This window comes from Trematomus bernacchii, unplaced genomic scaffold (genome assembly GCF_902827165.1).
Source record: "Trematomus bernacchii unplaced genomic scaffold, fTreBer1.1, whole genome shotgun sequence".
Classification (NCBI taxonomy): Eukaryota; Metazoa; Chordata; class Actinopteri; order Perciformes; family Nototheniidae; genus Trematomus; species Trematomus bernacchii.
In genome coordinates this window covers 3,763,004-3,786,855 of record NW_022987689.1, presented here as the reverse complement: position 1 = coordinate 3,786,855, position 23,852 = coordinate 3,763,004, and the positions used below count along the sequence as shown (strand labels likewise).

The 23,852-nt window shown below is 40.2% G+C and overlaps 1 protein-coding gene across 6 annotated transcripts in view; it reads left to right on the top strand.

Annotated features, from left to right (window-relative positions):
• LOC117488957 (pre-B-cell leukemia transcription factor 1) overlaps positions 1-22,138 on the top strand; it is a 49,038-nt gene extending 26,900 nt beyond the window's left edge. The window contains exons 3-10 of one of the 6 annotated variants that reach the window (XM_034138146.1): positions 10,913-11,157; positions 11,504-11,554; positions 12,841-13,031; positions 13,294-13,429; positions 14,533-14,692; positions 15,595-15,707; positions 17,799-17,888; positions 21,733-22,138. In XM_034138146.1, coding sequence (XP_033994037.1) covers positions 10,913-11,157; positions 11,504-11,554; positions 12,841-13,031; positions 13,294-13,429; positions 14,533-14,692; positions 15,595-15,707; positions 17,799-17,888; positions 21,733-21,825 — 1,079 coding nt within the window. In that variant the 3' untranslated portion in view covers positions 21,826-22,138. Of the gene's footprint in view, positions 1-10,912; positions 11,158-11,503; positions 11,555-12,840; positions 13,032-13,293; positions 13,430-14,532; positions 14,693-14,863; positions 15,562-15,594; positions 15,708-17,798; positions 17,889-21,732 lie in introns of those variants that run through there. The other 5 variants (XM_034138147.1, XM_034138148.1, XM_034138151.1 and 2 more) reach the window with 5 other exon arrangements.
• Positions 22,139-23,852: the final 1,714 nt, after the last annotated feature.

Below are 23,852 nucleotides of genomic sequence, written 5' to 3'. Positions count from 1 at the left end.
TCCCACTGGAGCAAATCCCTCAAGTGTTACAATATTAATGGGCCCTCAAAGCCTATCTAACATTTGGATGGCATTGGTCCACCTGCCAGATTCAATGCGGCAAGTTAAAATACCAAACATCTGCTGAACTATCAGAATGTGTTGCATTTTCCTCAGCACAGATTTGGACAAAACTAGATCTATGATTATGATTTAATTAATGCGTTGATTGAAAGACAATTAATCTGCGACTACTATTGATATTAATCATGTTTTTTCAAGAAAAGTCCCAAAAATGTGCAGTTTTCTAAATGTGAGGAATAATAATGTTCTGTTTCATAAATGATCACAAACTTAATATCTTTCTCTTGGACATCATATTGAAATTAAAATGTGCCTTGACATTTTATAGACAATCAATCAGTTAAGAGAAACATCTGCAGATTGGCCAATAATGAAAATAATGATTGGCTACAGAAAGTTGTTTAATCAAATAATATATTGTGATATTAATCGATCATTTAAAACATTATTAGCTGCAATTTCAATCTCAATCCTTCTGCAACACCCACCACACACTGACTGTTTGCTGATATTTGTAGCTTTTCCTTGATTTGTCTTGGGACCACAGAAGTGTCCTTTGTAGTTTTGTCAGAGTGTGATCTGAACTTGTGGGAGGCTTCAGGGCTTCTTCTGTTACACAGACATGAGGGAAGCTAAAGAGCGTGCCAGTTATCCTTCCAGTACAATCTTTGAGTTCAAAATATAGGAGGTAAAGCCAAAAGCATTACACTATAGGAGTATCACAGCTGACCTTACCTGTCAATTCTTATTATTCTGAAAGGAAATGTACTCCCTGATGTAACACTTATTTGACCAGGTACTGTAGATACGTAGGTGCCCAGTTTGGATCGTATCTATATATAGAATATACAATTGGATCATATCTATATACAGAAGAGGCTTGGGTATATGGCTAACAGCATTATCATGCCATTCAAAGCACTCAGTGACCACTTGTGCTTTATGGGGAGGAGCATTGTCATCATGGAAGACATTGCTCCCACTGGAGACAAAATGCATCATGGGATAATCTAAGTAACCCCTCAGAATATGTTTTAATAGTATAGTACAGACTGGACCATGTGACTGAATGGACTCTGTACAGGGTAATAATAACTAGAATGGCACGCCAAGGCCAGTGGTGCATTCAGGTGCTCCTGGGATTGTCCCATTTCCAGAGTTGGAAAGATTCTTGTTACGACTTCTTTGTGTTAATGAGGTCTAAGTCCTAATTTTGAAATAACATTGCCCCAAAGAAGATTATATTTCAGTGTGCAAAGAGTTTAAATAATATATAAATACCTGTTTTCAAGTTGTTGCTTTGATTTGAGCAGGCCTTCACGTAAGTTTTCCCAGTTGTGTGTAATTTGTACACACGGGAAGAAAAACTGCCAGCCAGGTTTGCTATCTAGCGCCGTCGTGTAAAAGGCATGTTCACATGTTGTCGAGTGAAGCCGAGCACAGCGAAGCAGAACCACCAGCACTATTGTCTACGAGCGGCCATATGGTGGGTGTCCTTGCGTGGTAGCTTAAGGGAGCCTTTCTCCCTGAGATGAAACAATTTTGTTCAGAAATAAAGCTCCTCTCTCAGCCCTCTTTGTTCATCAGACCCTGCCCCATCAGCCACCTCTGAGATCACATGCTGTATCACATCCCAGCCGAGGGCCTGGAGCAGGGACGGCAACCTGAGCATCCCAGGTAGACCTAAACAATCTCCGTCACATGCTCTCTGCGTCTCCCCCTTGTCAAAAAGCCCAGCCCCTGCTTGTGTAGCCCTGCTCCATGCCTCCAGATGTGGCTTAATTTACTGCGACTCTGCTAATTGCTGTAATTAAGGATTAATTACTGTTAATTACCTTCGCATAAACTCATCACCAGTCAAAGAGCGGAGCCTTATGAAATGTGCCATGCACAGGAACACACACCGCAGGGACTTGAGGTGGATTGTGTTACTGGACCTTTTGTTTCACGTCTTGTCCTGGTGCGTAGGGAGGGCTTGTAGGGCAGCAGTTAGGGCAGGACGCTAACTGTCATGGACCATCTCCTCCTGGCTCCTCCACACATCACCTCCTCACCAACTGTTGCCCTGGACAGCATCACTATGCTGGCTGTCACTTCATCAGAGCCAAGCCTTTATTTGCTGACAAATTGGTACGATGTTCTGTAGTATTTTGTGAAATGTTCAAGTGTTTTTGTAGCGTATAAACTAAATACTACTAATATTAAACCTCCTAAATTTGGACCAATGTGCTTTAAAGATTAAACGGGTTAAAGCACAGTTAAAGCTTTACCTTGGATTTAGAATTGTCATTGGTCTTAGGTGTTTTTTTCATCAAATATGTTGAAATAGAAATATTAGCCCAGGTTCAAATTTAGACATCATTATTGCTTAAAACCCCCTTAAGAAACGTGATAATATACCAAGCCCTGCCAAAGCTTTAACAAAAAGTTAGTGTGACCAGTGTACTTTATGTTTTCCTGTGGTTCTCTCTCCATATATGTCTTTTGGCGCTTTTCCACTGCAGGACCTAGCACGGCTTAGCACGGTATGGTTAGGCTTTGGTAGGCCAGGCTCACTTTATACTGCGTTTCCATTACAGTTTAGTAGCTCGGGCAGTAACTATAGTAACGCAGTGTAGGCGGAGCGACGCTGCGTAAAACTGCCGTGACGTCATCTTCAATGCGAACCACAAAACCAAAACATCAGCCGTTAGCTGTTAGCACTCAGAGCTCACAGCTCCTCATATCTGTTCAGAAACTAGACAAAAGTTAAACAAGTACAAACCACAGACTGTCTGTGTCATGGCGAGTACAGTCGCTGGTTTATTTATGTCTGTAGGCCGTTGTTGTGAGTGTGGACGGTCGGAGCATATACAACGTTAGCTTAGCCTGATCGATCCGATCTCCAGTCAGAAAACACGCATTTTAAAAGGTTTTTCGCCTGCCGTCTGTCTGCAGACTTGTCAAAGCATTAATTCATGGTTTTTACTAACCGGTATCAGTATGTTGTTACTTCTGCATCATTTTGAAACGTGTATTACAATTAAATCACGGTAAAATATGTTCATTTTGTTGTAGTTGTAGCCCCCTTGCCAGCAATTCTCTCTGATCATTCAGCAGTCGAGAGTGTTTACGTCACTAGTTTAGCATATTCAGCCCGGTTGTTGGCCCGGTAAGAACCTCGATTTTGGAGGGCCAGAAAAAAGGTGAAAAAGTAGCCCTGAGCCGGAACTACCCCTAGTGGAAAAGCAAAAGAAAGCGGGCCGGGCCAACCGTGCTACGTGCTACGTGCTGCAGTGGAAAAGTGCCATTTGTCTCTCTGCTTAAGGGCCGACTGTGCAGCTCGCTGCTCTACAAGCTCGTGACTTCTCCTCAGCTACTGTATTCAGCTACCGTGGTTTCCAGTGCAGCCTGGAGCTGTTCAAACTGTATGAGCAGAGCATGAGTTTGATTCAATGAAGAATATATATATTGTAAGACACCTTAAGAAAGACTGACAGCCAGGGGGCTAATGTATTGTCTATTCTGAATAATGAATTATTTTAATGAAGACTCTTAAATGGGGGTTCTCTGCTTGGTGGCGGGGCGGTGCTCCGAATGGTCTTTTCCTCTGGCGCTGGCTGCCTCATTATCAGGCCAGCCCCTCAGGCCTCAAACTGGCCTGCTTAAGCCTCAGATGATGACGATAATTACCATTATTAGGAGTAGCTGCAGGGGGAACTTGTTCTGAAAAACACCAAGCTGAGTTCTTGCCTCGCTTGCTGCCGCCACCACTGTCGCATGAGAAACTACCGATCGCCAGTGGAGAAAGCTAGCGAGGGAGAGACACAGAGGGAGAGGAGGAAATAAAAAAAGGAGGGGATGAGGGGAGCGGCCACCAAATCCGCCTAATGTGACGCCTGTCAGCTCGTCTCCCACCAGCTGTCACCTCCCAAATGCACTGGGGTTCATTTTTTTAATTGACACCTCGCTTTCCTATTCCATTTCAATTTTTCGCCTTTCATTTTTCTTCCATCACTCTCTTCGCTCCTTGCCTGAGCCATCCACATGTCCTCGTCTTGGCCGGTCCCTCCAGTATTTCTTTGGTGTTTTTCCTCGTCCTTGGTATCCCCCTTCCCCCCACCCAGTGTCAGATACAAACACCCCAGCTCTGCCCCCTTTTGCACATGATACTCGAGATGGCTGATAAAACATAAAGCTGTTTTAGAGGTATTTTATGACTATGCCCTTGTGTACGGAGGTTGTACAGCTTCCCATTATCTGGTGATGGAGAGAACATTTTTGGCCTAAGAAAGTTTCCCATGATACACCACAAATCTAGCTTTCAGTTTACAGACCAGAACATTTTGAAACTATTTAAACAACACAGTATTCAGATTAAAACAATAGTTGTTCCTTGCTGCATAGACTTAAACTATATTTGGTGATTTCATAATGACTATCCTTTCTTTATAACAGCCCAGATTAAAAAAATGACCACATACAGTAAATTGGATATTATTACATTTATAACGATAGCACTGTAGTTTACCTCTACTATGTAGTGACTGTATGTGAAATATGGCACAATGCTGCATTTTTAGGATGAATGCTTTATTTGTAATGTTGGCATTTAAATCAAAATTAAACTAAAATATATATGGAGCACTAAGAAAACCAATCTTACCTTTAGACTAATTTCAGTCTGTTGTTGTATGTAGGAAAAAGCCCTTGTTTTGCTGCTTGTTTGGTTTGGATGAACACTGAGTTTACACATTTTCTGTTTACAGTTCTTCGGGGAGTATTACTTTGTGTGATTAAAGTTGTTGAAAGCATTTTGTTGCTCCATAGGGAGTTGCAAGAATCTGATAAGTGAGGCTAGTGTCTCGAGGCTACATTAACTGCCGCTAACATAACATATCCAAATCTCCACACCAAACTCCTGTTGTAGGAGGTGTATTTTGGGTAGTTCAGATGCCATGTGTAAGGTATGGAATAAAAAGGACAATGTCTCTGGCAAGAGTTGAAAATATGAAAGATTTATAATCCTTGCCAATCTACTAAAGAGAACATTTTAAGACCTATGAGTTCATGTCTACACCACTGAGAGCATTCCGTTTACAGTTGAGACTAAATTAATAACACAATATTTATAATAAAGCAATTGTTTTCATTGCATAGACTTTATTGTGTGATACGGTTAGTAATCCCATAATAACTGTCCTTTCTACATTAAAGCCCATATTAATTTCAGTAGAAATGACCACATATACAGTAAATGTAATGTAACATAATGTTCATTTAGTGTTCTCAGTAATGATAATAGCATTGCTTAGCACTGTAGTTTACCTCTGGTGTGTGGGTCAGCATAAAATAACGTGCTGCGTCTCATGAAGTCTGTGGAGCTTTATTGTGCTTGCATCACATGCAGATGAGAGCAGGAAGCTGAACTCCTTGGAGGAGCGTGGAGGGGAGGATTTGTATTAGTGATACTTGTCATGTCTGCTGTAAATCACGCTGCTTTTTTCAGGTTCCTAGGTTGTTGTTGTTTTGTCTCAGAATGCTGTGTGGCAGGGATGAATGGTGGTGATGTTACATTATCATGTGGCTGTCGCTTTCACTCCTGCTGACTGGTCTGTGACAGGCCCACACACACACACACACACACACACACACACACACACACACACACACACACACACACACACGGTTGTGTCAGGAGCAGGCCTGATTTATTAACTGCTGAAACCCTAGATGACGTGTGCCCACACAATCAATACAGAGCACAGCCACTGCCTGCCCCTCTCTGGGGTCATGTGATGTGGACAAGCGCTAGGGAAGGAAGGACACACACACACACACATATATACACTTCAGCGCTGCAGAGTGTATTGCATTACTGTATTGATGGGAAATGGATCCAGTCCAGCGTTGGCTGCATAACTGCCAGTCAGAGGCAGGAAGGGTAAACTTTCATCATGGCTGTCAGGGACATCACTGCTGCCTTGTTTGACCGTAAATCTTCCTAATTGTGACAGAATACTTCAACATCATTAATTAAACATGTTTTCATTTAAAAGCACTCGCAGGGCGCCGGCTGGGTGCTCAGGGTAGTCTGTGTGTGTGTGTGTGTGTGTGTGTGTGTGTGTGTGTGTGTGTGTGTGTGTGTGTGTGTGTGTGTGTGTGTGTGTGTGTGTGTGTGTGTGTGTGTGTGTGTGTGTGTGTGTGTGTGTGTGTGTGTGTGTGTGTGTGTGTGTGTGTGTGTGTGTGTGTGTGTGTGTGTGTGTGTGTGTGTGTGTGTGTGTGTGTGTGTGTGTGTGTGTGTGTGTGTGTGTGTGTGTGTGTGTGTGTGTGTGTGTGTGTGTGTGTGTGTGTGTGTGTGTGTGTGTGTGTGTGTGTGTGTGTGTGTGTGTTTACAGTCATGCACACAGTGTATGTTTGTGTTTGTGTGTGTGCACCTTGATATCCCCTGTATGAGTGGGTGGCTTAATCGTCATGTTTATTTACACTCCTGTTGTCTGCAAACAGCAGGCAGTGGCGCAATGGGTTTGAGCCAGCCCTTAAGGAAGTAAAACAGCAGAAATTAATTTAGTCAATAGCCAAAAACAAAGGCTTATTCTTAGAATTCCATTCATTATTCAGGAAACTGTTTATGATACGTATTCATTTTTTATGCCTTGCCTTTTGGGTTTAGTGCCCCACATCTCAGAGAAGGAATTATACAAGTGCATGCACAAAGGAGTGGAGGAAGGAGGGAGGAGGGAGGGAGGTAGGAAGCGACAGAGAGGGGGAATTGTGTCCTCTCATTGTTCAATTAAGTCTGTCGGTAATGATCAAGATGAGATGATGGCCATCTTCCTTTTATAGATACTAATCTGTGACTGCCTGTGGAATAAGGAAAGCGCAGTATGGACTCCATGCCTTTGTTTCTGGTATAATAGACTTGAAAGTGTGTATGAAAGGTTTCTGGTGTTGCAATAAAAGTGATGTGAGCATGTGATGTATTGTAATAGAGGGCCTTCTCGCTGTCAGGTGATTATGTTAATGTATAGTGCATGGTTGCAGAGTTCACAACGAGCACTCTGACTGGCATTGAGGTCTAATCAATTTCATTGCTATTACTGAACAGAAATAAATAAAGCTGATGGCTGTGGTTAGGGTAATTATGCCACAGCACAGTGAATTGTTTGATTTTCCTTATTAATTGTATTTATTTAATCCATTTCATGCTTTTAGTTGTGCACTCAGGGACATGGAGAGAATGAATAAATCACTCTTAGGCTCATTAGATTCCCCCTCTGGTTGGGATGTGCCACTATTTTGTCAGAATTAAATTGGCGAGTGTTATAATTTCCCGCTGGTGTGATTCACATGAAAAATATCCACATATCCGTCCACCAGCCCATGTGCAAAGGCACCCACACACACGCATGCGTCTGCTCCACATCTGAACTCCTGACCTTTTCCAGCCGTCTGATAGCCATTGACATTTGCCTCTTGAGCCGAGCTTGCTCACGTGTTGGAGCTGATGGGAATGGATGATGTTATTGCTGGAGGAGGAAAAGATAGGGAAGGAAAGAGGAGCAGGAGGGGGGGATGGGGTTTGAAAAGAGAAGCACCAGGGTAGACAAGCTCCCCGGGAATCCATCTGGACCCCCTGCTCTCCAGAAAGGTCACAGGGCGACTCAACCTTACATCCTCATTACAAAAGAGCCGTCGCTGTGACTGTGGGCTACAATATGGCTTCACTGCTCTGTCACACAACCTGTCATTTGCCCTCACTGTCCCCAGTCATCATGGAGAAGACATACAGGGTGTAGTATTAGATCGCCCTCCTCAAACATTTTGATAGATGCGTAGATTAAAGTGAATATGAAAGATGTTGTGGCAGCGTGGGCTTTGTCTTTGTCCTTGAAGACAGTGGATGGAATGGAGGGCTGCACCTGGTCGCCTGTTTTCAGCACCTCGGAGAAAAGCAGGACGCTCTGCTGCTTTACCGAGGGAGCCTTCTGGTGGCCAAGAGAGGCAGAGCAGTGCAGCTGGTCTGTAAATGAAAATTCAGGATGAAAAACCGCTATGCTTTATACGGTTTATGTGGGAAAACAGTCATTTATAATCGAGATAACAACACATCAATTCACAACTTCTAAAAATTAATTAAAGAAACGTAATTTCTACAATAGATAGATAGATAGATAGATAGATGGATAGATAGATGGATGGATAGATAGATAGATATATAGATAGATAGATAGATAGATCCTTAGTTCATCCCAAATTGGGAATGTATTTTCTTACAGCAGAAATGAGTTCATGTAAAAAAAACTAGATATTGTGATAATGGACCACTGTAGAAAATGGTGTCACTATAGTGTTGTTCACAGTTTTACAGTGTGACTGTGTGTAAGACTTGTTTTGGAAATTGTCAAGCTTCTGATTTAAGCTTTAAGCCTAACTCACCAATAGTATTTATGTAGCAGGCAGCAATTATTTGTATGCTTTTTATTCTTTAAGTAACTTAAAATGTAAACATACCCAGAAAAAAAGATTTGTGCACGCTTAGCGTAAATAGATACCTTGTGTCATCTTTACAAAAATAAAGACTTCATATTGTTAAAAACACTTAACTTCAACCCTTCATTTGCCTCACTGCCTTTGTTAAGGCACAGTGAACTTGAGTAGATCCAGAATTGTTTTTTCAATCTAATCGTGACAAGACTTGAAATCGTCTTAAAGGTCCCATGTCATGCTTTTCCGGTTATTACCCGTCCCCTTGTGTGTTATGAAGGTTTTTATGCATGTAAACGGTCTGCAGAGTCAAAAACCCTCAAAGTACACCCTGTAGGGAGTAAAACTCTAACACAGAAAAGACCTCCCCAAAACGCCTCGTTGGAGATTTCTCATGTTCTTCCTGGGCATCGTGACGTCTGGATACCCAGTAGCCACGCCCAGAGCTATACGGTCATGCGGTACCTGGAACCAAATGGACCAATCCGTGGAGCTGTTACATTACGTCCGCGGAGCCGTTACGTTAAGCCCCCGCTGATTGGTCCAAATTGACCAATCCACGGACTTCCTCACACACACATCTGTGTGCAGGGAGCAGGCAGCTCAGCTGATTTCTCCTCCCTGGCTGCAGGCTGATAACAGACAGTTGGGATCGCGGCGAAATTCTCTCTGCAGACCCATTCTCACAGCGTTTATCAACCTTTTTCTTACTCAATATCAAGCCACACTTATTGTTTTTACTTCGGCTGTGAGTTTGTGTGTGCTCAGGATGAGTTTGGCTGTGTTTCGCTGTGTATCGCTAAACAAGGAAACCACACCTCCACGGAGCTCAGCGCGATTCACAAGGTCCCGACCAATCAGAGCACACTGTGCTCACAGGGAGGGTGGGGGCTGGAGCTATTGGAGCTCCAACGAGCCGTTAAAGGCAGAGAGTGAAATTCAGTAAATACACGTAGTTTACAGAGATGCTGTATGAGAAACCAATGTGAGTTTGGAAAATTGCACAATATAAATCTATTCTAGTATACCTCAACAATGGAATTATGATCAGTGGAAATGGCCATGACATGGGCCCTTTAAATCATGGGTTACCAAAAGACTCGCATCACTACTTAATTTGAGCCGGTGTTACATATATTTCTCAGATTATCTGGGTGTGTGGATGTGAGCAAGACTGCATTGGTTATGTGTACATACATTATGTGTATGTTGTTTGTGCGTGTCTGTCTCAGCAGGGCTTTCTTTGTGTGTTTATGCTTCACTCTGTGCACGGTGGGAGCCGAGTGTCAGTGAGAGCTGAGCGGCTGTTGGAGTGTGAATGCGTGCAGGTTCAGACCCCCCCAACCTGTGTGTAAACAGACCTCAGTGTCCATTGCACGGACATCCTTTGTCCTGCCAAATGGAGATTACAATATGAAAACTGCACAGGTGTTCCAGGTGTAATGTTAGAACTCTGTAGTTATTTATGTGTTATGAGTAGACACTCCTAAAAACTGCACATCGAGTTTGACCTTAAGATTATATTTTTTTGTTACAGTTTAATACTGAGGGAGTACTGCAACAATTTCACCTTACTGCTCTTATAATCCATTTCAGGAAGATATGTTGTATATATTTCAGCAACATTGTACATAATTTTAATAGTATATGTCCATATTTTCCTTCTGTTTTTTTTCTATTCTATATTTATATTTCTTGTACATATTGTTTTTTTAGTTTTTCTTTTATATAATATTTTGTATTCTTCTCCTTCTACTCTTAATGTTAGTTATTCATTTATTTTAACAATACTCTAACTATGTTTATGTTATGCAGAAAAACACCAAAGCATATTGCTCAAGAGCTACTTGGCAATACATTTGATTCTTTTTCTGATATTTGTGTAACTTCTTCTGGAGGGATTTTAATGATTAACAGTAGCTTCATTTTTCTTTTTTGAAAGTGTCTTTGCATGAACAAGCTGAGTCTAACGTGTTATTACTTACTTACCTACTTACTTACTGTTTTTCCTGTTTGGAAAGCATCTGACAAGATAATATAGCCATCAGCCAAAAACTACACATAGCCGGAGCATAAGGAGAGCAATGAAAGATGAACTCTCGTGGAAGGCTGTGTTAATTATTTTTTTACATTAAATGATAGTCAGAATCGATGAAATTATAGTTTTATGGTCCTGCCTAGCTGCCGGCTTCTGTGAGGCGGCAGGGTTTTATGGCACAGACTTGAACTATTACATCGATGGCCATATAACAGGAGTTCACTCTGTAGGCTGCAGTTAAGACTCTTTCTCAGTCAGAATTATTACACCTTTCTTCTCACTTTGAACATCCATGTAACTAGGGCTGTATCAGTTTCTCACCTCGTCCTCTCCTGTCTTCCACAGTGCTCAGTATCCGTGGCGGCCAGGAGGAGGAGCCTCCAGATCCTCAGCTGATGCGCCTGGACAACATGCTGCTGGCGGAGGGCGTGGCCGGGCCGGAGAAAGGCGGCGGGTCGGCGGCAGCAGCAGCCGCCGCGGCAGCCGCTGGCGGCGTCGGAGCAGACAACTCAACAGAACACTCCGACTACCGAGCCAAGCTGTCTCAGATCAGACAAATCTACCACACAGAGCTGGAGAAATATGAACAGGTGGGGGTCATTTCTCAGCTGTTATTATTCTTATTTATTCTGTAACACAAATTAATATTGTCATTTGAAAATGTGCATATGTGGTATTCCCATGTACCACACAATGAATGTGGATGTTACACAGTAATCCTGCGCTAAGCTTTAATTCAAACCCCATAATAGGAATGAAAAAGCACTGTTTTAAATGTTCCACCTTTTGAATACTAGTTTTTTAAGCAACAGTATATTTAATTGTTTTATCATTGTCTCCTCCTCCAAAATCTTCCCACTACTCAGGTGACGACTATGGGATGTGTTGTAATTTCAAATTTCTCTTTTCTGTTTAAATGTGCAACTACTGAAAAAGTTGGAAATCGTCTCGACTGGTGGTGGATATGGACAAAACTTAAAAAAAAATGTCAGTGATTTTAATCTTTATAAATTATTACGTTGTTGACATGCACAAAAATATGTGTCTTGACATAACTAAGTTGCAAACATGTTTACTGTCTTCTCTATGGAGGACAAAGGATGTAGTGGTGGTACATTACACAGATTTACACCAGTTTCAGGGGCGATGAACAATAATCTACCTGACTGCTGAAAAACATTTTATTTTTAATGATAATTAAAAGAAAATGCATGAATGCAGGGATGTAGAATTTACATTTATCCTTTTTATATCCAGTGTATATGCTTTACCCCAATTCCTATGTTTCTGTATGTTTAAAAAAAACATGCAACTGAGTCCTTATCCTCAGTTGTCCTTGCCTGTCCGGTGCATGTTGAAAAAAGTTCCACCTATGAAGCTAAAATCGGAATAAGTCTGTTTAAATGGTATATAAGTAAGCTATTGTCCTCAGAATATTTTAACCAAGCATAATGCTCTTAAAATCAGCTCTCACAGGCCAACTCGTGACACCACAAGCTTTCAGAGATGTTATCTTCAGCAGGCAAGCAGCATTATATCAGTCACACACCAGCTCTTTTCCAAAGACTGTAACATCTTGTCATTTCCTCGGAAGTCAAAGCGTCCTGGGTTTGTCATCTTCTCCGAGGAAGGCTAGTCATCGCTAACTGTCACAGTCAATACACACCTGAGCATTTTTGTGTCACCACGCTATGTACACCTCGCACGCGTATGAGTGAGTAGTGTCTGGCGTGTGTGTGCAAGCAGAACGGCTGCTCTCTGCATCACTTTGACTGACGTAACCCTGGTGTTGACAAGCAACAGACACCTTGACTCTGAACGCAGTCATATCCAGTGACTGATTCAGACAGAGAGAGAGAATGAGGTAGACTGAAAGATGGAGTAAAAAAGAGAGCGAGACAGTTTAAACCTCTTGAACGTTAACGGGACTGAAAGCCTGCTGTCATTTTAGATTTCTCTTCACTTGTCACATTTTCTCTTCCATTGAAGAGAAGTCTTTTTAATATTCAGAGTCTTGCAGCCTCCACTGTATGACTCGCCGCTACATTTGTTTGGCGCGAAACATCGCACTGTCTGCTGCTTTAATTTAGACTATCCATATACCCGCTAACGCTGGTGCTGATAGACAGTCAAAAAGGCTTCTACGAGGCCAAGGCCCACCAGTGAAGGTGCGGCCTCTCCAGAATCCAATTTCAGCCTTTTGTTCATTCTGTAAGTGTTGATCGGCCGTGATAGGTCTTCTTTTTATGAATCCTGTCTGTCTGTGCATCCAGGCGTGCAATGAGTTCACCACCCATGTGATGAACTTGCTGAGGGAGCAGTCTCGCACACGACCCATCTCGCCCAAAGAGATTGAGCGCATGGTCAGCATCATCCACCGCAAGTTCAACTCCATCCAGATGCAGCTGAAACAGAGCACCTGCGAGGCCGTCATGATCCTGCGCTCACGCTTCCTCGACGCCAGGTCTGTGTGTGTCTGTGGGCAAAAAAATGTTTTAGTAGCCATACATTGTGATCCAATATTATTCTTTATTTTAAATATAGGTTAATGTGTTTTTGTTGCCACTGGTCAGATTTTTTTATTTCCTGAATGTCCATTTTTTTATTTTTGTTCCTTTTTGTTTCAGAATTGTTCAAATAAACTGAACTATCCTGATGTAAATAATGAATACATCTAGTGGTTTATCTTTAATAACGTTCTGCTCTGTCTGTTTCCTTTCTGCCAGACGAAAGAGGAGGAACTTCAACAAACAGGCGACAGAGATCCTAAACGAGTACTTTTACTCCCACCTCAGTAACCCTTATCCCAGCGAGGAGGCCAAAGAAGAGCTGGCCAAGAAATGCAGCATCACAATGTCACAGGTAACCAATCGTACAAAATAAACATTATTATTGCTACTCAATCGAGGCCTTGCAGGATTTAAGATTCTATGGTCAATAAGTAAAACTCAAATCTAAATGAACTATTAGCTGGGGGATACAAGACATGTAATTGTATCAATATTTTGCATTATATTAACATTTATGGTCATATATTTTTATATTATTTTAGAAGAAAGTAATATGATCTAAATCTTCATCTCTTTAAAAAAGAAAAATGTGTATGTTGGTGATTTGGTTTGCATTTGGAAGGAGCTAGCCTTACCAAACCAACGCTAATCCGCCACGTGTATTGTGCTAACTGGTCCAAGAAGCATAATTCAGGTTTAGCTATTGAGTATTAATATTCAACACTGCAAGTAAAATGTTACTGAATGTATGCCCTCGGATTCCACATTTGGTAATGTTTAAATCAAAATTCAGTGAAAACATAAATATATGTAAAGATTTGTTACATCCCTCAGCATGTTCCTTCTTGGTGTGTTATCTCATGTGGGATGGGCTGTTATGGTGCTGAAAGTATTACAGTAAGAATTTGTTGCTGATTAATTTCTTAGAGCTCATAGTAAACACACAAATGATATTGTGTAGGTGATTGAATGGAACAAAATCTATTGTCATCTGTGTTTTTAAAACAGACATGTTTTTTAAGGATTTAATTGAAAGATATAAACTGTTTTTCTAATTATACAAAAACAAGTTTAATATTGAGAGCATTGCTAAATGTGCTGGATAAAATTTATATAGATGTCTGTTCATATTATTATTTGTATGGCGGTGTTTTTAATTGAGAAATGTCCAGTCAGAAGGGTTCCACGTAATCTTGGTCATAGAATGCAAAACAGTTTCCAAATGATTTTTTTTCTAGCCCAGTGGTTCTAAATTGGATTGAATTTATTCAATGATTTAAAAGAAACAAATACCACTGGACTGCAGTAATTCTACATGTTAGAAATCATTGAGAATAGAAACACATTAAAGCCTAAGTGCTTATTTCCCTTGTGGTCATCTTGATGTGTGCATGGATATCAGCTTAAATTCATTACGACTCAGCAGCTGTGTTTTGTCATTGCTTTTTTTGACAGGTATCAAACTGGTTTGGGAACAAAAGAATCCGGTACAAGAAAAACATCGGCAAGTTCCAAGAGGAGGCCAACATGTACGCAGCGAGGACCGCCGTCAGTGCAACCAATGTGTCTGCTCAAGGCAGCCAGGCTAACTCCCCATCCACCCCCAATTCAGCAGGTGAGCCCCTACAGACCACTGAGTTATAATACAAATAAACTCTATAGTTAGAAGAATAGGAACATATTATTTGTATACTAGAACAGATAGATGACAAAGAGCACTATAAAGTTCTTATTCTTTGCACCTGATCCCCAACTCAAGATCTCTGGTGTTTTTTCTTTCTAACAGAAGGACTCTCTCTTTCTTTACTAACACAGTAATATAATGAGGCTTTCTCGCTCTTCCCTCTTTTTCCTCCTTTCCTTTGCCGTCTGTCTCTCTCACTCATGTTCTCCGTTTCTCCCTCCCTCTCTCTCTCCGTCTCTGTTATTGACCTCTTGGTCTTGTGGACGTTAATTTTTCCTGCCTCTTGTCCGGTTGACCCTGTGCATGCCATTAAGCTGCTCAGAGGGCAAGCGGAGTCTTTTGTCATATAGAGACTTCGCAACTGTATTGGATTAGGACCGGGTGTTGAAATCAAGTTACGCGATGGTCTCTTTACATCTGGGGAGCTGGGGTCCATTAAAGGACGAAGACAATTCTTTGGGTCTTCCTGCGGATCAATTATTACTTCCTTAATGAAACACTAGCAGCTTGGACATTTAACAACAATACAATCCATAAGGCTTGTTTTAACTGGACTTAAACAGTTTTATGATGATTTTCTGTCTCATGGATCTTGCTGGTTGATTTTTCCTTGTAGATTATGCTTCAGTGATATTCTGTAGCATGTTTGTAGAGAAAGCCTTTTTCATGATGCCGGCAGCCCCCACCAACTAACCCACTCAATGCACTTTTGCTTAAGCATGATCATTTTAACTCCTTTTTCTCTTACTCTTTTCTTCCTTTGTCTCTCTCTTCTCTTTCCTTTGTCCTACCCTCTTGCTCTTTTCCTCTTCTCTGCCTCTGTGTATTCTCAGGTTCTGCTGGCTCTTTTAACATGTCAAATTCCGGAGACTTGTTCATGAGTGTGCAGTCCCTCAATGGGGACTCGTACCAAGGGGGGCAGGTTGGGGCCAACATACAATCCCAGGTAGGCGCCTCTCCAAGCTTACACCCTTTTCCACCAAAAATATGTAGGTTTTTAAACATGAGAAAACCTGCTAGAAAATAGTAAATGTACTCCTTTTCTATTTCTAGTAGATGAGTAGGAATTTCTTTTTTTGCCGTGTCAAGTCTTTAAAACACCGGAAAGAGGGTAGATTATAAATGGTGGTTAATATTTTTATTATTATTTTTATATTTGTCACTTATTCAGTCTCTCCTGAACCATAGTTGCTGAATCTTGTGGAAAGACTAACAAAAACGTTTTTGATGAGATGTTTGTTTGAATGAAGTGTGTGTTATAATGGTCAGCGAGGTAACATTACTGTTGTTGTCCAAGGACTCTGGTGGCTTTAAGGAGAGGATGTTAAATTGTATTTTTTGTACTTAAAATACTTTTTGTACAATTACTTATAATAATTGCCCAAATCCCTGTTGATTGTATAAATTGCTATACAAATAACTATAACGTGTCTCATAGCATGGCACTAGAAAAAGGGAGACAAAAATGAGATCCTCCATCTGGGTGTAATGTATCTATCACTGCCGATCGGTGCTGGAGCCGATAAATATCTGTGACTACTGCAGAATCATTTATCGCTGGAATGAATGCCGAATGTGACCTTTCATACTGAAAACAAATGGCAGGTGTGAGTGGGTTTTTTTTGTCCAGTGGGAAAAAGGGGCTTTAGTGACTGAAAGTCGACAAACTCTTGAGATCGCATTTAAAATTGTTCCACCTCTGTCCGGTCTGGAGTGCAGATGCCAACAGTAACTTGACCTACACAGTGCAACAAAGGTTACACTTAGCCTGAAGCTCTACATTAACGTAGAAGTCATTGTCAACCCACAATTGAGTAGACGACTGCAGACAGTTTTGGAAACGGTGCAACACTCATCAGCACTCCTGACAAGAGTTCACATAGCCACTGGTGCACTGCAGCGCCCTGACCTTGCCCCAGTGGACAGTGATGACCAGCACAATGTTTCTCAGTGTTACAACTCTCACCATAAATTAAGGAATCACCACCCGTGGTAATATTCTCATTTGGTTTCGGTGCTTTTGGCATCATTTCCCTATCCCTCCATCCCCCCTTTTCTATTCAGATCAGCTCTCCAAACGCTTTAGGTCGTTAATGAATATGCAAAAGGACCGAGCCTCATAAGAGGTAAAGAGGTCTTCAGGGTTAGCCTTTTAATTATTAAAACTCATGTTCCTTTAAAAGGGTTATTGTCTGAACATGTAAGAATGGCCTCGCTCTCAGGGTTTCACAATTAAAAGAAAGCCAAGACAAAAGATGAAGTACAACTTCGACTTGATTGGCTTGTTGAGTTTTTTTGTTGGGAAATCCCTGAGGCAGGGGTGTTTTCATGCATAACCTGAAGGGCTGCAGTGGTGAATCTGCGAAGGACATGGAAATGAAAAATCTGACCTCAGTTGCACCACATTTTTATTGGCAGCAACAATGGGTTAACATGTTTTAATGAGTAGATTCATGAGTTCATTTATTTTATTTCAATAGATCATTTAACAGGGTCACACAGACTGTTGGGCCAGAGTTAGAGGTACAGGTAATGTGCATCTGCAGTCCCTTGGCAGGTAGATATTAAAAAACAATTCATACAATTAAAAGCAATACACTAGATTTAGAAATATATACATATATCACACAATACACAACCACACAAAGAAACGATGGAGTCTGCTTGTGTGCCATTGAAAACAAGCCTCTATGTCTGCTTACACAGTGAACAATATTGTGAGTAGTGTGCAGCTACACGTAGAAGAATGACTCACCGTTACATTTTTAATGTCTGATTTTGATGTGTTATTAAAACCCAAATACAAATAAATGAATAATTAGTTACTCATTGTCATTTTTCTTGTTTTTTTGTCCTTTTGCAACGTCTGTTATCCAGCTTGTAATAGCAGCCAAATCATTCAGATTCGTTGTTTGTAACCTTTTCCTGTTTATTGTACCCTTTCACTATCAGACTGACCTTTCCTTGTGCATGGCTGTCTTTGTTATCCAGAGCTTTTGTCTGACCAGGCCTTTTGTCTGTGTCCCTGCCGTTCCAGGTGGATACCCTTCGCCATGTTATCAGCCAGACCGGAGGATACAGTGACAGCCTCGCAGCCAGCCAGATGTACAGTCCACAGGGCATCAACGTAAGACCTGTAAACAATCTCCTTCTGTCCTCCTCTACATTTCCTCTGCTGTCTCACTTTGAAATGAATCCCAAGTTCCAAGATGTGTATAATCAGGGTAACTTACTAAATGTATTGCGATACAATTGCTGATTGCCTGTTAATTCTTTTTAGTGAATTACCTAATCCAAGGATTTAGTAACATGGTTGCTTTGTGTTACTTTTGGATTACTTAATAACAAATATGCAAACAAAGACAAGATAAAAGAAACCTTTTTTGAAAACTTGCAAGTAGCAAGAGAAAAAGTAGTAGTTAAAGGAGAAGAGCTATTCTTCTTCTATCGTTGTTTTTACATGCCTTATGAGAAAACTGGTAGGCAAACTATAGAGGGGGGTTATATTTGACAAAGCATTGCTTTAAGTACACTAGTCAGACTTCATTTTGATAATGATTTAGGCACGTGCACACGCTGGAAGCCAGAACGTGCCCATTACTGTGATGTTGCTCACTTTTAATCCTTTACATCTTCCCTTTAAAGAATCAAAAATGTACTAAAGGTTACATCCTTTTTCTTTCTTATTTCTGAAACAGTGTATAGCTTTTTTTGTAATCCTAATTATATAATGCAGTTCCATATCATTTGTTCCTTCCCATGCCTGTGTATAATATTGGGTCATTCTGCGTGTGCGTTGAGGTGCCACTTAGCAGAGTTCGGGCTGTGGTCCAGCCGGTTGCCCCCCTGCTCCAGACGTGCCCTCAGTGGCAGGAAATGAGGCAGCTACCAGGCTGAGGAGCTGGACACGCTCCTGGTCTGTCGCAGGATATTAGCGTTAGCGAGACACCTGCAGTCGACAGGAACAAGGACACAGGTGTCATCATCCCTCCCGCCGCTGCTCTAACATTGGCATCATAGGGCAAATCATACCTCCCAAGATCAGCTAACAGAAAAAGTTCCAAGTTGCTCATTCTTAAAATAACTATTTAACTAGCCTGTCTAAGGCCGGGTCGGTTTTCTCCACGTTGGGCAGGGCGGGGCGGGGCATGGCAACACTGGAGGCGATGTGTTCGCATGTAGATCCATAGCGACAGGCTGCGCAGGGCTGAACAGAATCAATACGACAGTCACAGGGACACGAGGAGCGGGGCTTTGGGCTAACAGTCCAAGCACATTGGTCGAATCATTCATCCACAGGAACAGCGGCACTGACAGCCAAGTCTGCAACACCCCCCGTGCTAAAATAAGAACATGTAGGCAGCAAGCCAACATACAACTGGCACAACTGGAAATAGGTGTTTAATGTAGACAAAATGCTTAAAACAAAAACATCCAATCTAGTTAGTAGGATTTTGGCCTTGGCAACAAAGACAATCCAATTTTAATACTGACTATAAATAAAAGTCTTATAAATGACTGGTCCAGGTATGAGTATTAGTACATTAGTATAAAGTCAAAGAGCTTAGCCTCCAATTCTGCAAAAAAATAAATGTGAACTTTAAAAAGGCCATTAGGTTTTTAAATAAATCTTACCACTGCTCTGAAGTTATTCCCAAGATACTTACAAACCGTTCTAACCATCTGGACAAAAAATAACCTTTGTGTTCCGTCATATAAAATATTTTAACGTATTTTCTTGTTATCCAAACAAGGATGGTAGTTAGAAATGTAAAGCTTCAATGATTAGTCAATTGTCAGAAATACCGTATTTCTGTAAGGAAACGAGGGTATTTATTTTCAGAGGAACTAAATGTCATGGTAATGAATGAAAGAGTGGTAAAACTGGGACTAAATAGTTTATTAAAGAATGAATTGCCTGATTTTATTTAATATCCTTTATAAGAATAGCTTCAATAATGGCATATAACCTTAAGTTCAACCAATCAAAGTAGTCTATAATACAATACTATTATAATCAAGACAAATAAATAAGAAATATCCATGAGGAATTAAAATATGATGCTGTGTTATGATGGTTTTTTTCGGATTTGCGTTAATCATTATAAAACTAATTGTGGCAGTTTATTGCGAAATATATTTAGGGCTACATCATCCAGCCCAAGTGAAAATAATCATTTATTAGTCTCACAAAAGAAAAAATGATATTGGTGTTGATGAAAACAGTCCTTAATAGTTAGTTTATAATAATTCAGTTTTGAACATAAATTGCAGTGTTTCGGTAAAGCTAGTGAATGAAATGTTGTTTCTTGTATTTATTTAGCCTAGATAATATTTTTTCCTCTCAAGATCTACTGACTGAACTCTCGTGGTTCACCTCTCCTTCTTTATCCTTGACGGCAATTACACCCCTCAAATTGCTGGTGGGTGTTGCCTCGCTCAAAGACTGGAAATGTTTTTTCCCTCATTCTTTATTTTTCTCGCCTCTTGCCTCTGAATGCCGTGATAGACAGTCTTTATGCCAAATAACAGGGTTTGGAAATAAGAGGCTGCCAAAGCATGTCCCCAGTTCCACTAATAGCGTGGAAATTGCAATTAATGTCCTTAATGGTCTTGAGTCAACCTTTTATCACGATTTGAGAAGGGCTCCACTTTAAAGAGCTATTTTTTCATTGTGATAATTTATTCTTTTATCAACCATCTCAGGGGTGTATTCTGAGATATATGAAAGGTCTGCATATTCTGTGTTTCATCTCTTCTGTTTATCTCACATTATGCCGTTTCCAGGAAAAATGTAGGGAAGTGTCGCTATAATATTTTTAATGAAGAGTCTCTTAAAAACAGTGTTTGTCAGTTTTTCTTCCTGACTGTAAAGTAGCAGTTGGACAGAAATCACTGCTATTGAGTAAGCTTTCATATTCAAATTTGAATTTGTATTACTTTAAGGACCAAATACACCTACTCAAAGCTCTACTCAGAGCAGAGCGATGCAGTATATCCTGTTTCATTCATTTTAAATAAAGGATAAGGATGGGGATATTCTATACTTCTGTTATTGTCAGAAGATCTCGTCAAAAAAGAACATAACAAATAATGTGATAGTCTGTCTCCATAAAGCCACAGCAAGGAGAGGATTAGCTTAGCTTAACACAAATACTGGCAACAGGTAAACAAAAAATGGTACTAAGGTCTCCAAAGGTAACAAAATCCACCTACCACTACCAACAGCTTCAAAGGTTGCTACTCCTGATTTCCACATTATATGTATTTTTAAATCCGTACAAAAACTGAAATGTTACATGGAGTTTTAATTACAAAGACTGGACTATTTCAAAGCTTGCTGCGCAGATTTCTTTTATTCTTGACAACCCCCCTCAGGTTTATTATACGGCCTAAACAAAAAACGAAATACCATGTAGTATGCATACAACTAGTGGTAAAATGTGCTAAGTGCTTTCCTCAAAATATCCAACTATTCTATTAAAAAAAGGCTGTAAATATTTTATAAATATATATAGTGCATTAATAAAACATAATAACAGCTCAGCTGGCCAATGTCATTTTGTACTAAAAGAGAATTAAAATTAAAGGTATAGTTAATATTTTCATTAGCGGATTGATACACATTTGCTGCTTTAGTGAGTATTCACTGCAGAAGAACAGCTTATGTGGGATGACTTAAAACAAACAACAGTGTCTGTTTTATTGGTCAGAAAAAATGGCGTACAGCCCAGCATTGTGACTCACTGATATGTTTTTAATCGTTTTCTAGAAATAAGATGAATCAGGCTCTACGAAGGCAATACTGGGATCACTTCATTGTTTGTTTAGGTGTTCATAGGATTTGCTTCCAGAAAGAAAAATATAGGATAGTGCCAACCTTGTCCTTAAAGACACTTGTATGCCAAACTGGTATCAAACAGTACAATGTGATACCATGAAGCTAAGTACTTCCTGTCTTATCTCCACAGACAAATGGTGGCTGGCAAGATGCTCCGACTCCTTCGTCAGTGACTTCGCCCACAGAAGGACCCGGAAGCGTTCATTCGGATACTTCCAACTGAATATATCCATCGCTCCACCTCATCTACAAAAAAAAACATGGACTGACGTTGCTATTCACAGTATTAAACAAAGGAATACACTGCCCCACAGTTTGGAGAGGTACTGTGAAATCCTTACCAGAAAAAAGTAATATTTCCTCTGCTTATAACGTTGGACATTTGGGATACAAACAAAAGGTTTCACAATAAAAATCAAAACAATACCCCAATCAATGGAGACTTGTACAGATTTCACATTATATTCAGAGGGCTGGAGTTACTTATCACTTGTAATGTTTTCACCCATTATGATGAAATGATATGATAAAGTAAATAAATCAAATCATTGGTTTTAACTGAAAATACTTCATTCTACCTCTCAGCCACTAAAAAAAAGTAGAATAAATATGTCAGTGACCATTATTTGTTTTGTAAAAATGAAACTTTTGTCTTTGCAAGCAAGGGGCACATCTTCTTACTTACATTTTGTTGTCTCTCACCTATTCTATGGTACGCCATTTAGACTTAAATATTGCTCAGTTGTTTACAATGTGTGCTTGATAAAAGTATGTTCATCTTCCCCTCTGTCTCCGGAGAGTCAAAACAGAGTTCTGTCAGGAGATTTTACCTCTAAGGTAACCCTGTGAAGTATGTTATCTGTAAAACAATAAATAAATAATTGTCATCAAAATCGGACAAGCTTGACATCATTCATTAAGATGTAGAATATATATCACCTTAAAAACTATATTTTTCACTCTGTTGGTTTTGGTTCTGCAGCATATTGGTAGAGTGACAGTCAAAGAAATGCAGGACTCACTGATGCAAAGAGAAAAACAGGATTTTTGCTTCATGCTGGACAAGGAGAACACTTTTTTTGATTTACTTGAATTCTTTATGACATTTCCTATTGTGTTCCACCACCGCCACTACGGAAGTTTTTGACAATGCCAAAATGCTGATGTGACCAAAACAAAACCATCAAGAAAAGTGTGTCATCATGGAGTCAGTTATAATATATATTCTCTCATCAAATAAATACAGCATTATGTCTTTTTCTTCTCATCCTAATGACTATCTTCTGTCATGTAGCTCTGGTGCTACAACCAATTGAATAACACTGTCCCTTAGAAAGAAATACGAGAAGAAATATCACTTTCTACGGAAGAGAAAGTTTGTCAAGAGCGTCTGTAACTGAGTTTGTTTTACAATACATAGCCACAATCCACTTAAACAGGGAAGTCATTATGTTAATAGTTTTACGGTGGATCCTTGCTCCTGAATCTACAGCACAGGTCCAGAAATGCTTCAGCATGGAGCCACCGATCAATGCCATGAAAAAAACATCTGGACGTACCTGAACTGCTGCTCTCCTGCTCTGATGACGATATAATATTATGTTTCTCGTTTTAATGAATGGTGTCCTCTTCTGGGCGTTTATTTACATAGAAAGCAAGTACATATATGACTCTGCTGGTACTGCTTAAGTAACCCTAGAATTGAGACCAAAACAAAGGTAGATATTTGAATTCATGCTTGTCTCAGTACCATTAAACTGATTTATTTCAGTATCAAACATCTATGAACATTGTAAATGTTTCCCATTAAGCACTAAATAAGGGATAAGTCATGTCAAATAATGTGTCTTCTGAGCAGTCTAACTTTGTTTATAGACACTTTTATGTTGTGTGGCCTATTTGTTTTTTGTATTTTGTTATTTTTTAATGGTATGCTAAATGTAGACTATTACTTTGTTTGTTTTGCTTTACTTCTCTCGTGAATTAGCTCATGAACTTTCATCATGTGTTTATGTGCTTCATTGTGCTTGACTTGCTTTGTTGGAAAGAGTTTTCAACACATTAAAAATGATATGTAATACATCAAGATTATACTTCAGCATTTCGTTTTATTGTGGAATTTACAAGAGAGCAAAGACTCTTTATTTTTCTCAGCATCAGACAGAGGCATCAGACGGTAATCACAGTCACTGTCAACCAAGGTTAGTGACTGCTGGTAGACATAAAGTCTTTTATGGCTCTGCGTGTTCC